General features: G+C 46.3%; 1 protein-coding gene and 1 long non-coding RNA gene across 9 annotated transcripts in view; one reads left to right on the top strand and one right to left on the bottom strand.

Annotated features, from left to right (window-relative positions):
• The window catches only part of HDAC7 (histone deacetylase 7), a 360,128-nt gene that overhangs the window by 192,397 nt on the left and 153,716 nt on the right, over positions 1 to 14,015 (bottom strand). For 3 of the 8 annotated variants that reach the window (XM_029595100.1, XM_029595101.1, XM_029595105.1), the window contains exon 1: positions 4,287 to 4,627. The exons of 3 other annotated variants lie outside the window; for them this stretch is intronic. In XM_029595100.1, the coding sequence (XP_029450960.1) occupies positions 4,287 to 4,410 (124 nt within the window). In that variant the 5' untranslated portion in view covers positions 4,411 to 4,627. Of the gene's footprint in view, positions 1 to 4,286; positions 4,628 to 4,695; positions 4,738 to 14,015 lie in introns of those variants that run through there. 2 more of the 8 variants (XM_029595107.1, XM_029595102.1) reach the window with 2 other exon arrangements.
• The window catches only part of LOC115087658, a 45,337-nt gene continuing 36,059 nt past the window's right edge, over positions 4,738 to 14,015 (top strand). The window contains exon 1 of the long non-coding RNA XR_003855570.1: positions 4,738 to 4,860. This is a non-coding gene — a long non-coding RNA (uncharacterized LOC115087658). The remainder of the gene's footprint in view (positions 4,861 to 14,015) is intronic.

Raw genomic sequence — 14,015 nt, 5'->3', positions numbered from 1 at the left:
CCCTCTCAGGTTTTCGCCTGGATCCCCTGCTGCACAAATATAAGGAGGGGAAAAGAACGCTTCTCGATGGCCCAGCTGTCACCGGCACAGTTCCCTTTTGGACTCTGGTCGATCCTGTTCACAATGCACGAAGTGGAGGGCAAGCAATACTCCATGTAAATATAGCTGCAACGGCAGCCGCACAGCGCCACACGACCTACTAGGATTGCTGGTGCTGCGGCTCAGAAAGGTGTGTCAGACAGCAGGCATGTGAGTGGGGGGGGGGGGGAAGGGGGAGCAGGTGTTTTCACCTGCAGACAAGGCAGCCGTCTGACCCAGGTCAGCGCTGATAAGACTGATTCAATTTTGGTGTTGTCCTATGCATCTCTAGACTTATAGAGCCTGCTTGTCCTTGAAAATCAACAACAATAAATAAAATCAACTGGCCTACATGTTGGATGCAACACCAGGACTGGATCTGTCTTTCTGGGTTGACCTGGGCCAGACAGCCATCTCATCTGGAGGAAAGGCACTCTGCATGCAAATCTGCTCGCTGGGGGGAGCTGTGGAAGGGGTGAGAGGAGAGGGCAGGGTGGGGTGGGGAAGACACCAGGCTTGCAATTTGGCAATTGCCAACTTGCACAGTTCTGGTCCCACCCACAACAACATGAACTGGCTACAAAACCAATATTTGGAAAAAAAAACAACAAAAAAACCCCAGTCTGCAGCCATCATGGCAAGCACCTGAAGCTGACATTTCCGCACTGGGAACAGTGCCACATCACTAGGTTAAAGCATGACCCTCTCTTCCCTGCCATCCATTTTTGGGCCCGGCCTTGTGGGAACTCTATAAAAGAGCATCTTTATGGCTTACCAGTGCACACCTGGACAGCGCCTGATCCTCCCTCCGCCACCAACCCCCCCATGCACCTGCTCTCTATCTCATATTAAATATAATTACAGGGCTGGGCAAACTCCACAAGCAACAAGAGAAAAAAAAACTGTTCCAAGAACCATCTTACAAGATTCAAGAAGGCAGAAAACTGAACTGTGCAGGTTAGATGAACTTTTCTTTCAACCACAGAAGAATGCAGGCAGAACAGGTGTAGACCACTACGGAGGCCTGCACGCTTTCAGAAGATACAGGCTATCCCTTGGAAACCAGCAACAGAAAAATCACTCTCCCCATCCCCCACACCCCCTTGCTCAGTGAACGAGTCTGAAGACTGATCCCTGAACAGATATGCAGACAGCTTCCCAACATCTGCACTCTTTTTTTTAATTGCTCAATGAGCAAATAAAACATAGGTGGATTTAAACATCCAAGAAAAAAAAAATCATCATGAAACTGAAGGTCACCAGGTCTCCTGGCCAACCCAGCCGGGCGAAAAGGACTCTCGTGCCCACTGCGGCCTTCGTATCACCAAGCACTTTAAGTGAGGCATCTTATGTTTGTAATCATTCACTCCTGGGACAAGTGGAGCAGGGAGACGAGTTAAGAGCTTCCCTCACATCCGTCCTACGCAAGACACATTACAGCACTTGCTAACTTTTCCACTTTAACCCTTTATGATCATTCTAAGATGTTTAAAGACCATACTGGGAGGATTACAGCTCTCCCGCAGGAGGACAGAGACACAGGTACAACTGTCATTCCCTCCTGCAAGGGACACTGGCTTTACTGTTTCTGTCACCCCCCCGCCACCACTTGACAAGGCTGTAATTGTAACTGTAACCTGCAACTTCCTGGCATATGCAGGCCACCTTATGCCCCAGCTGAATCTGTACTATTTAAACCCAGTGCAAAAGCACGGTCTCTTCACTGACCTGATGAAGGGAACAGGGCTCTTGAAAGCTCGTCACAAATGTATTGAGTTAGTCCAATAAAAAGATCTTGCCTACAACTTGTTCGCTGACCATTAATTTCTACATATTCAAGTGGACCAACATATGGCAACCACAATAACTTGTGCGAGGTGCCACTGTAAGCAGAATAAGAGGTAGTCAGCGTGTTAGCTAACAGAGCAATTTGATTGGCGGAGCTCCCTTACCCTGGCACTGTATAATATCCAAACCCACCAGACTAGCATTTCTTGGAACTGCTGGCAGGGTGCCCCGTTTCTGACAATACCAGACACTCTGTGACTCAACATGATGTCACAACAGGTAGAAGGCATGACATCACAACTGAAAGTGATTTATTCAGCCCGGGCAACACCCTGTTACATGGGAAGTGGCGGCTTTGCTGCTGAACTGCGGCAGGGAGAAGCTTGTCTCTTAGTCTGATCACCCAAGGCACTGCGTACCTACTGTACACACAGGAAGCACATCCGTACGCCTGGAGTCTCTTACACTCCACACCTTGGGAATAGTTTGAACAGCACCGATTGGCTGCTACCATCGGTAGTGCAGCTAATTGCACTCAACTTCCAGCTCTTAGCACTCCAGTGACCTCCTGCACTTATAGCAGAGCGGTCTCCAAACGTAGCAAATGAAAGTACAGGAAGCTGTATGTGCACGGTTTCAGATGTATGCACATTCTTCCAGAAATAGCATAGCCAGGTGCCCATCCCTATTCCCTCCCACAGCATCCTGTGATGTAAAAATAAATACATAAAAGTACCATATTTTTTTTATTATATGGGCCAAGTATAGGTTGGTAAAAGTGACTTTTCAAATCTTAGGGCTTTAACACCAGAGTCAGAAGAGAAGAGAAATTCCAGGGGAGCAGAAAGAGCCACCAGCCACCCCTTTCACTAGCGCTGATGTCATTCCACCCAAAGGATCAATTAATCAAAAGGAACAGAGTTATCAATACCTCGCTCTCCAAGATGCACCAGAAACAAAAAGGACGTGTCACCTCACCACCACATCTAATCTCAAGACATACATTTTGCGGTTCTGTAGACTTTGCTTAGCTTGTTTTGGGTGTAGCCAGCCCAAAGAAGTAGCCAAAGGGCTCCCTGAAAAATCTATCCCAACAAGACATACCTTGGGCTCCTTTGCTGCACTGTGAATAGAAACCTGAAGACTTGAGAACGTGTAACAGGTCCATTGCCCTCGGGGAGGGGGGAGGGGTGGTCACTTTGGCCTTATCCTAGGCTCAGCTGTTACATAAAGGCCACAGCGGGCTTGAAGAAACAGAACATTACCACCTGACCCCCCAGTCAAACAAGTCAAACCGGTCCTGGCTTCCTTAAGCCTATCCCACTGCCTTACAGGATTCATCCTTTTCTTTATTTTTAATAGAACTACAAAGACCCGAAAAGCAGTGGAATGCTGTTTAAGAACACCAGAATAGGTTCACCCTGGTTTGACCCCTGCCTGGTGGCAACACTGAACATCAGCAATAAAACCTGGGCAACAAATGTATTCTTTACTACCCTCAGCAAGGAATGTATATCCCAGCCTCACCAATTCCCCAAGTGCAGGAGATGTCTGACTCCTCTCCCCTTCCTTGATTAATAAAAGCCCAAACAGATTTACTTGGGATTCTGATGCATTTTCCAGGAAAAAGTCAGCTAAACATATCCCTGACTGCCCCCCCCCCCCCCCCGCCCCACTTCCTCCCCCAGCCCTTTACTGATGAAGCCTGCAGGCAGCGAGAGCCTGGGGGTTACGGCTGAAGTGTTTATCTCTGACAACTTTCTTCTATTTAGTTATCAGGACAAGGATTGGATTTGGATTTACTTATTTCCAAATCTCATCTCAAGGCCAGAGGGTGCCTGTGGCTATTTAGGATGTGATGTTGGGGGAGGGGGTGGGGAGGGAAGTGAGAAGGAACTGTAGATGTTAATTTCGAAGCTAACTTTCCCCTAAGCTGGAGAAATCTTTTAGCGACCTTCCTGAAATGCTGGGGGCCTGGTGGGTTCACTGTGCACAGTCCATCCCCTGCTACCGCATCTAGGGTCAGAGCTCGCTGCTCCGTGGTGTGAGCAAAAGGCGGCATCACCTTCATGTATTTCTTTCGCACTTTTCCAACCGGAGATCTCAAAGCGTGTTACGACAGGTCACCGTTTACTTTCTTACGTGTCTTAAGTAAATAAACCTTCTGACACTGCAGCCAAACACCCCCCTCTCCCTTTGAGGACAGGTGGCAAAATGCAGAGCCTGCCGTCCCCCAGCCCTGCAGATGGTGCGCCGCCGACTGTTCTGTTAATGCCTTGGGGCTGGTTTCTCCGGTTCTGCAGCCTTCGGGGGGAGTAGCGCATGGGGGCCACCGCCGTGCAGGCTCGGTGCAGGAAGCCGTTAAGGGCTTTGCACGTAGCGATCGGACACCCCCCCATGTAAAGCCCCTCCGCACTGACCTGGGCTGCAGGAGCGCTGTCCCCGGGCCGGGCTCACACCCTCCGGGCTCCCTCGGCTTCCATCTGTGGAGAAAGGAGACTCCGATTCGTAAATAGTCCTTAACATCTGCTGTAATCCGGGCATGGGCGCCGGGGCTCACAGCGCTCGGCTCCCCGGCACAGGCGGCTCCCGAGCGGCGGCGGCCGGCCACGGGCTCATGCTCCCCGGGCCGAGAGAGGCGGAAGGAAGGAGGCTGGGGCTGTCTGCAGCAGGGCCCGCTGCGGGAGGAGGAGGAGGTGCCGCCTGGCTCTCACGCACTGACTGCTGCCCCCAGCCCCGGGCTCCGACAGAAATAGATCCGGAGGGGAGGAGCGAACCCAAAATAACTCCTGGGCCTGAAGGCGGCTCAGCGCTCGCCGACACACTCACAGGCAGCGACTGCTACGGTCCCGCAGAGCCACGAAGCGTGTGGGACAGAGAGACTGTCACACACACACAGAGAGAGGGCGAGACTAACCCGGACGCACTCTGTAAGAAAGGCACAAGCTCGAAGGCAGAGAGTCACACAGGCAGCGACTGTGCCACATTCACAGGGTGAGTGAGAGGGACTAACACACACTTCCAGGCAGAAAGAGGCTGACACACAATCACAGCCTCAGAGAGCAAGGCACATACACACACACACTCGCACAGAGAGAGAGAGAGAGACAAAAGACACACACGCACAGGCAAAGAGAAACGGACACACAATCACAGAGACACAAGGAGAGAGAGACTGACAGTGAGACACATACACACAGGGAAGAGGAGACTGGCAGTGAGACACATACACACAGGGAAGAGGAGACTGACAGTGAGACACACACAGGGAAGAGGAGACTGGCAGTGAGACACATACACACAGGGAAGAGGAGACTGACAGTGAGACACATACACACAGGGAAGAGGAGACTGGCAGTCACAGAGCCAGAACGTGAGAGACTGGTACACACAGACTACCCCCCTCTCACAGAGAAACAAAGCGAGAAATGCCAAGTCCTAGAAAAGAAGGAGCAAGAAAAACTTCAGTACAATCCTGGGGGAATCAGGAAAAACAGCAAAATATGTTGATCCTGCAAGCAGTTCAGAAACCTAATCTGACCAGGGGGACGACACGGTCCAGCAACAAAACCTGGGAATTATCCTTGTTATTGTTATTTCTGTAGCCTGTAATTTTATTTGACTGTTATAATCACTATTACGCATTTTTTTTCTACTTTTATTTTAAGCAGAGCAAGGGTCATTTTCCATGGCATTTAAGCACGTAAAAACGGTGTTTACCGACAGAAAATGGCCCGCCCGACACGCAGATAAGCTTAACACATGTAGCGCCTGCATGCGCATTGTTTTACCCGCGGTGAGCAGAGGCGTTCCCAGGTTCAGAACTAGGGGAGAGGTTTGCACTTACATGGATACTTTTGTGTTTTTCAAAAGTATGCATGTAAATTTTCTCAGAAAAAACATTTCTGGGCACAAATTAGCAGGCGTAAATGTGTGTGGGGATAGTTTTGGTGAGGGTAATTGCAGGGCCCAGGCAAGGATACCAGGCACCCTAGGCAAGCCTTGCGGCTTCCACATCCCCCTCCCCATTGTGCTCATTCCACACACAATTTAAAAAGTCATGTATTTATAAAAAAAAATTATTTTAATGAAAAAAGGTCATTCAAAGTACAGTTAAACAGTAACAACCTCACCTAGGGAAAAGCAACACTGCAAATATTACACCAGGCCCTAAAACACCAATACACCTCCTATTAGGAAAACAGAACAAGCCAGGCTGCTATAGCCCCCTACACAGAAACTATAAATTAGCAAATACCTGATCTCAGTCACACATGCAGAATACAGACCCTCACCCAATATACACATTAAGGAGCTCATTAACTATAAATAGAAATGTCCAGACAAAAAGTGAACTGAAACCCACAAGAAGTCAGACTCTATATCAGGGCTTTCCAAACCTGTCCTGGGGACCCCCTCAGCCAGCTGGGTTTTCAGAATATCACAATGAATATGCATGAGCTAAATTTCCATACCATGCATATTCATTGTGGATATCCTGAATACCTGACTGGCTGCGGGGTCCCCAGGACAGGTTTGGGAAGCCCTGCTCTATATGCAGTGCAACAGCAAAAAAAACAGAAACGTTATCATTCCTCATAAAACATCAAAATATATAAATCAATGGTAAAAACCATACTACGTAAAAGAAAGCTTCAAAACAACTGTCAATTAGAATAACACTCAGTAATTAAAAACTCGTATAAAAATTTGTCAATTGGCAATAAAATATTTCAAAAACAGCAGAGACAAATAACACCCAATAATTAAAACTATGGGTTATTTTTTTTTAAATTTTCCCCACTCTTCATACCTGGTAATGTTTGATTTCCATATGCTCTGAGATTACCATGGAGTAGCAGGATTGGGGGGGGGGGGAGGGGGCTTTGTCTCTCATACACACACACACGCACGCGCACACACACACTCTCTCTCTCTCTCTCTCTCTGCCTCTCTCATTCACTCACTCACTTTTTCCCCTCTAGAAGCACAATTAGTAGCAGCAGCAACTTCAGTCCCAACCCCACCCAGGTACCTTTCCTACTCCTCTGGCTGCATGGGCAACGTTGCTGCTCCATCTCCTCCTAGCAGCCCCATGGCAGCTGCCCCAGCCTGCTCCTGACAGATGCAGTCCCGCTGCTCCAGCCGTGATGGGGTCAGCCCAGGCGGTGTGTCGTCCCCCCCACCACCACTCATGCTCCTGACAGCTGCAGGGCCCCGCTGCCCCAGCCCTCTGTGCAGCTTCAGCCGATAGCCACTCTAGTCCAGCCTACTGGTTGCAGCAATCTCGTCCTTCTCAACCCCTGCGGCCCGCCAGTTCTTCTGGACTGCAGGGGTGGGAAGGAAGAGATGCTATTGCTGCACCACCGCCAGCACTGTGGCATTCCAGGTGGCTGCCCGGTTCACCGTGTGCTTCCACCAGCCCTGCCATTGTCTCCAGCGTGAGGGAGAAAAAAAAAATGTATTGCTCGGATTTACTTTTGAAAAGTTTTTGGATTGGGTAAGAAATGATTCTGACTTGGTACATGCACTTCTCTTTATGCCACCACTTTATGCCAGTTATGATTCCCCTTTCTACACAAAGTACTTGCATTTTGAATTTAGTCTTGGATTGGTTGCCATTTAATTTTAATTTATATAAATGGGTGCTCAGGCTTTCCATTGTGCGCCAAGATGACACTGAGGCAAAAGGTTTTTTTTGGTTTTTTTCTTAAAGATTTTAAATCGCAGAGCGATGCCCTGCCCTCTTCCCTAACACCTCCCCTTGGTTGAAAAAAAACCTTCCACACTAACCAAAGACCTGCCCCTCCTGGTAGCAGGCTCCACCCTGGTACCCCTCCAGCCCCTTCTCCCCCCTTCTCCCCCCCCCCCCCGGACCCCCGGCCTCCCCTTACCTCAAAAATAGACCCTGGTGATAGGGGCAAAGGCCGGTAGGTGATAGGGGCAAAGGCCGGTTGGTGCCATTTTTGGAATATGGTGTCAACCAGCCCGGAGCTAGTGGGCGCTCTGGGCCACGTCTATACCCCTTTTAGTGAGGAGGTTCCAGGGACCATCCTAGACCAGCAGGGTCTGGTTTTGAGGTAAGGAAGGGGAGAGGGCCATCCTAGACCACTAGGGCCTAATATTTTTGGAAGGGCAGTGGGGTGGGGGACCTGCTAACAGGGGGGGTCTTTGCTTGGGGCAGGGGGGGGATTCAAAAAAGGAGAGGAGTTAGAGAAGCGGGCAGGGCATCACTGCATTTTTTTTTCTTTTTTTTAATTTGCCTTGGTGCCACCTCAATAGGCAGCGGGCGGAGGTGGACAGGGGTCTGATTAGACCCCCAGGATGGATTTTACAGTTTCGGGAGGTTTAGATTTGGGCCACCTGGCCCTTTAAGAAACATCATGGGGCCATCGGGATACACATTAGTGTCACTCTGCCTCGGTGATGTTTTAATTACACCTCCTCAAGGTTTGTTAAAATAATGCAGTTGACTTTTTTTCTAATTCAGCTATGCTATTTTATTTGCATAGGTTTGACTATGCAAGAGCTGCTTTGCATGGATTTGCAAAATTCATATATGCAAATCTCATGCAAAGCAGTTTATTCTAATAGGGGTGGGTTTCTGGCCAAAATATTGCATGATAGGAAGTAGATAAAGCAATGCTTCTTTAGAGTCAGGAGCAATTCCGGAGGACTGGAGAGGGGAGATGTGGTTCCTGTTCATAAAAGTGGAAAGAGGCTGGAAACTGTATGCAGGTTACTCTGACCTCTGTGGTGAGCAAATTAATGGAATCACTGCAAAAACAGAGGATTATGCAGGTTCTGGAATTCAGTGGGTTGCAAGATCCAAGGCAGCATAGCTTTACTAGAGGTAAACCTTGTCAGACGTTTTGATTTCAGGGTACTATAAGCTCAAACAGCTTAGATACCCCAAGAGGAAAGAAAGCAGCAAAGAAATTACTGGACGGTTTTCAGCATGGTTTCCCCATCCTTTTCCTGGATCGTAACTCCTAGTATGGAAACTAACATTGAGTAACCATAGTGTAGGTTACTTTTCTCCGTGTGCATTACTTTGCACTTGTCCATATTAAATTTCATCTGCCATTTAAATGCCCCAATCTTCCAGCCTCGCAAGATCCTCCTGCAATTTTTCATAATTAAATTCGCTTGTGATTTAACAACTCAGAACAATTTTGTATTGCCTGTAAATCTGATCACCTCACTCATTGTTCCCCTTTTCAGATTATTTATAAATATATTAAAAAGCTCTGGTTCCAGTACAGATTCCTAAGGCACTCTACTAATTACTCTTCTCCATTGAGAAAACTGACCATTTAGTCCTACTCTCTGCTTCCTATCTTTTACTCAGTTTGCAATCCACAGTAGGACATTGCCTCTTATCCCATGACTTTTACATTTTCTCAGGAGTCTCTCATGGGGCACTTTGTCAGATGCCTTCTGAAAATCCAGATACTCTACATCTACTAACTCACCATTATCAACATGTTTATTAACCCCTTCATAAAAATGTAGATTTGTGAGGCAAGACTTCCCTTGAGTAAATCCATGCTGGCTGTGCGACATCAAACCATGTCTTTCTATATGCTCTGTGATTTTGTTCTTTAGAATAGTCTCCATGATTTTTCCCAGCATTGGTCAGACTCACTGGTCCTTGGTTTCTGATCACCTTTAGAGCCCTTTTTAAAGATTGGGGTTACATAGGCCACTCTCCAGTCTTCAGGCATGACAGATGATCCCAATGATAGGTTACAGATTACCAGCAATAGATCTGCAATTTCATTTTTTAGTTCTTTCAGAACACTGGGGTGTATATCATCTGGTCTGGGTGATTTGCTATTCTTTGTCAATCTGCCTTATTACATCTTCCCGTGTCATATTGATTTGTATCAGTTCTTCTGAATCCTCACCACTGAAAACAATTTCCAGTACAGGTATCTCCCCAACATCCTCTTCAGAAAACACCAAAGCAAAGAATTTATTCAGTCTTTCCAAGATGGCCTTCTCTTCCCTAAGTGCTCCTTTAACCCTCTCTATCATCTAATGGTCCATCCAACTCTCTCACAGACTTCCTGCTTTGGATATATTTTTAAAAGTTTTTATTATGAGTTTTTGCCTCTTTTCAAATTCTTTTTCATCCCACCTTAACAATGTTTTACATCTAACTTGCCAATGCTTATGCTTTTTTCTATTTTCCTCAGATGGATCCTTTTTATAATTTATGGGGCTGAAATAGCCCCATTCACTTCAGCTTTTAACCATGCCAGCAGTTGTTTGGCCTTCCTTCTACATGTTTTAATGCATGGAATACATCTGGACTGGACATCTAAAATGGTACCTTTAAATAATGATCACGCCTCATGTAAACTCAACCTTTTTAACCTATTTTCCTCATTTTATCAAAGTCTCCCTTTTGAAAGTTTAATGCTAGAACTGTAGATTTACTTAATGACCTCCCAGTCATTAAATTAAAATTGATTGCACTATGATCACTGTTGCTGAGCGGCCTCACTATCCTTACATTTCGCACCAAATGCTGTGTTCCCCCTCTCACTGTTTCTCAGACAAACTGCTCCATGTTGCAGTCATTTATTTAATCCAGAAACGTTACCTCCTTAACATATCCTGATGTTTCATTTACCCAGTCAATATTGAGGTAATTGAAATCTCCGATTAGTATTGTACTGCCAAAGGGAAAGGTTTGTCTTTTTGCCAATGATACAAAGATCTGCAACAGGGCAGACAGCCAGGAAGGGGTGGAAAACATGAAGAAGGATCGATGAATCTCGGAGAAAGGTCTAGAGACTGGTAGCTAATATGTAATGCTAAAAAATGCAGAGTAATGCATTTCGGCTGCAAAAACCCAAGGGAGAGGTACAGTATTGGAAGCGAAATTCTTCTAAGCACAAAAGAACCTGATCTGGGGGTGATTTATCTGATGATCTTAAAGTGGCCAAACAGGTGAATAAAGCGATGGCAAAAGCCAGAAAGATGTTGGGCTGCATAGGGAGAGGAATGGTCAGCAGAAAAATGGAGGTAATATTGCCCCAGTATAAATCCCTGGTGTACAATTCTGGAGACCGCATCTTCAAAAGGATATAAACAGGATAGGGTTGGTCCAGAGAGTGGCTACTAAGATGATCAGTGGTCTTTGTTCTAAAGCATATGGGATAGACTTAAACATCTAAACATGTACACCCTGGAGGAAAGGCGAGATAGGGGAGATATGATAGAGACATTTAAATATCTCAAAGGTTTCCATACACAAGAGACTCGCCTCTTTGAACAGAAAGGAGGCTCTAGATCAAAGAGTCATGGGATGAGGGTGAAACAGGGCAGATTCAGGAGTAATCTTAGAAATATTTCTTTATATAATGAATGCAATGAATGGCCTCGCAGAGAAGGTGGTGGAAGGAAAAATGGTATCTGAATTCAAAAAAGCATAGGATAAATGCAGGGGATCTCTGAAGGAGTGATGGGAATTGTAAGTGATAAATAAATGGCAGACTAAATGGGTCATATGGGGGTTTTTTTTGCCATCATGTTTCTATTGGAAATATCATATGATATTGCCACAATTTGGTGATTGTTAACCATTGTTTAATGTGCATTATAGCCTCTATCGTGGCTTAATAAATCTAGGCCTTAGATTGTAAGCCCTCTAGGGAAGGGGCCTACTTACTATACCTCATTTGTAACGCACCTTCAGCTCAGATTTGGCAAGCTGAGAAATCAGGTCCAGGGGCTACAAACTGTGGCTCCCTCTGGAACCTATCGTAGACCTTACATCTTTTCACCAGGAATCGCTGTTGAGTGATAGCCAAGACTCTCCTCTCATTGTCTAGAACTGTAAACTGTGCTGCCTCTGCAGCAGCCTCTGTCCCATTCAGCCTGGTAAGGAGAAGCTGGACCCAGGAAGTTGAGAGACAAAAGAATCATAGCAAGATGGGGCTGGAAGGGAGCTGATGAGCTCAACTAGAATCTGAGGAAGACAGGGATGGAAAGAACTTCAAGAGGGTATCTAGCGACCATCCTCCTGCCCAGGCCCGGTGCCACTGGGTGTGCAAACCATGCAACTGCACAGGGCGGCACACTGGGGGGGGGGGGGGAACGACGACATTGCAAGCAAAGAAAGGCCCATGAATCTGCCGGTAGACTCCATACCAACAGCGGCAGAAGAAGTAGGAAGTACGTGTAACTGCTGTTGGACACCATCCTATCGGCGGTAGAAGAAGCAGGAGGCCAGAGCAGAAGACAAAGTCTGTCTTGCAGCTTCTCCTCATGTGCTGGCCCCGCAGTAATTCAACACTTGCAGTGCTAGCACTTCCTGTATTCTCATCTCGCGAGTGCTGAATTACCATGGGGCCAACATGAAGGAGGAGCTGCAGAACGGCTGCTCTCCCCAACAAAGAAGTTACAGGCTGGCGGCAGCAGCAGTGCAGGAGGAATGAGCCATGGACCCAGACTGCCTGGTCTGCATGTGTGTGTGTGTGTAAATAGGAGGCTGCCTGGGATGCTTGTGAATGTGTAAATGGGAGCCTGCCTGGGATGAGTAGTGTGTGAATGGGAACTTGCCTGGGATGGGTATGTGTGTATGTTGTGAATGGGAGCCTGCCTGGGATTAGTGGTTGTGTGAACGGGAGCCAGCTTAGGATGGGTATGTGTGTGTGAATGGGAGCATGCCTTGGATTAGTGGATGTATGAATGGGAGCCTGCCTGGGATTAGTGGATGTATGAATGGGAACCTGCCTGGGATGGGTATGTGTGTGTGAATGGGAGCATGCCTTGGATGAGTGGGTGTGTGTGAATTTATTTATTTATTCATTCTTATTAACCGCACACGCAGGTAAACCCTGATCAGTGCAGTGTACAACGTATTCATCAGACCTTAATTCAAGCAACACATCATAAATTAAAACAATTCTTTAAATAAAAATAAAAAAATACATTACAGCATAAAATCAATAAAACACATTGCAAAATATTCTATTACGGGGATAGCCACTGTTTCACCTTCTTTCAAAAGGGCAAATAATTCAGCTCCATCTGCAACTCTCTTGGTGCTGAGTTCCACTTCTTGACACCTCCTTTACTGTTGGTACTCTAAATAATATTTCAGATCCTGACTGAAAAAACCTTGAGAGCCTGCCTAGGATGAGTGGGTGTGTGTGAATGGGAGCCTGCCTGGGCTGGGAATATGAATAGGAGACTGCCTGAGTTGTGTGTGTGTTTGTGAATGAGAGCTTGCCTGGGCTGCATATGTGTGTGAATGGGAGCCTGCCTGGGATGCATGCTTGTGCGTGAATGGAAACCTGCCTGGGATGTGTGTGTGTGCACATGCATGCGTGGGAGCCTTCCTGGGCTGGGCAGGGAGTGTGTGTGTGAAAATGGGAGCCTGCCTGGTGTTTGGATGGAGCTGGCCTGGGGTGTGTGGGTGTGTGAGAGAATGGGAGCTACCTGCATTGTGTGTGAGAGAGAGCATGGGGCAGCAGGTGGATCCCAACATGTCAGCAGTTAAAATGAAGAAGGCCCAGGGCTGCTGGCTGATCCTAACCAAAGAAAAGCTGGAGACGCCTTAGAATTTGTCTGAGAGGGAGTGTGTATTTGAGTGTATGTGTGTGTGTTGTGTCTGTGTGTATGTATAAATATGGAAGCTGGAGTATTGATTGTTATAGAGATGGGTAGACTGAAAAAAAAATATATATATATAAGAAAGAGAGGAGAAAGTTTATACATCTACTCCCACTTATCCATGATAATCTCAGGGTGACTGGAAATCAAATGTTCCCAGGTATGGAGAGCATGAAGTTTTTAAATCCTTTTTAGTTTTATTTTTTGAGTGTTATTTAATGTGTCTGCTATTTTGAAATATTTTATTGATGTTTTAGACATTTAAAATTGTTTTTAATTATTTGATCATATTTTTGTCATCTGTTTTCAGAATATTATTGTTAATATGTTTTTACTAATATGATTATGTATTTATTTTATTTCTTGATTTTATTGTTTGATATTTGAGGAATGGTAATGATTCTGTTTTTTTATTTTTGCACTGCATAGAGAGTTTGGCTTCTTGTCATTTCCAGTTCAGGTTTTCTTATGTTTATATTTCTGCTTTAGGGTTGCATTATTCTGTATTTGAAGAGGGT

This window comes from Rhinatrema bivittatum, chromosome 3 (genome assembly GCF_901001135.1).
Source record: "Rhinatrema bivittatum chromosome 3, aRhiBiv1.1, whole genome shotgun sequence".
NCBI classification, from domain to species: Eukaryota; Metazoa; Chordata; class Amphibia; order Gymnophiona; family Rhinatrematidae; genus Rhinatrema; species Rhinatrema bivittatum.
The sequence above is the reverse complement of the archived record's forward strand: the minus strand, read 5'-3'. Positions and strand labels throughout refer to the sequence as shown.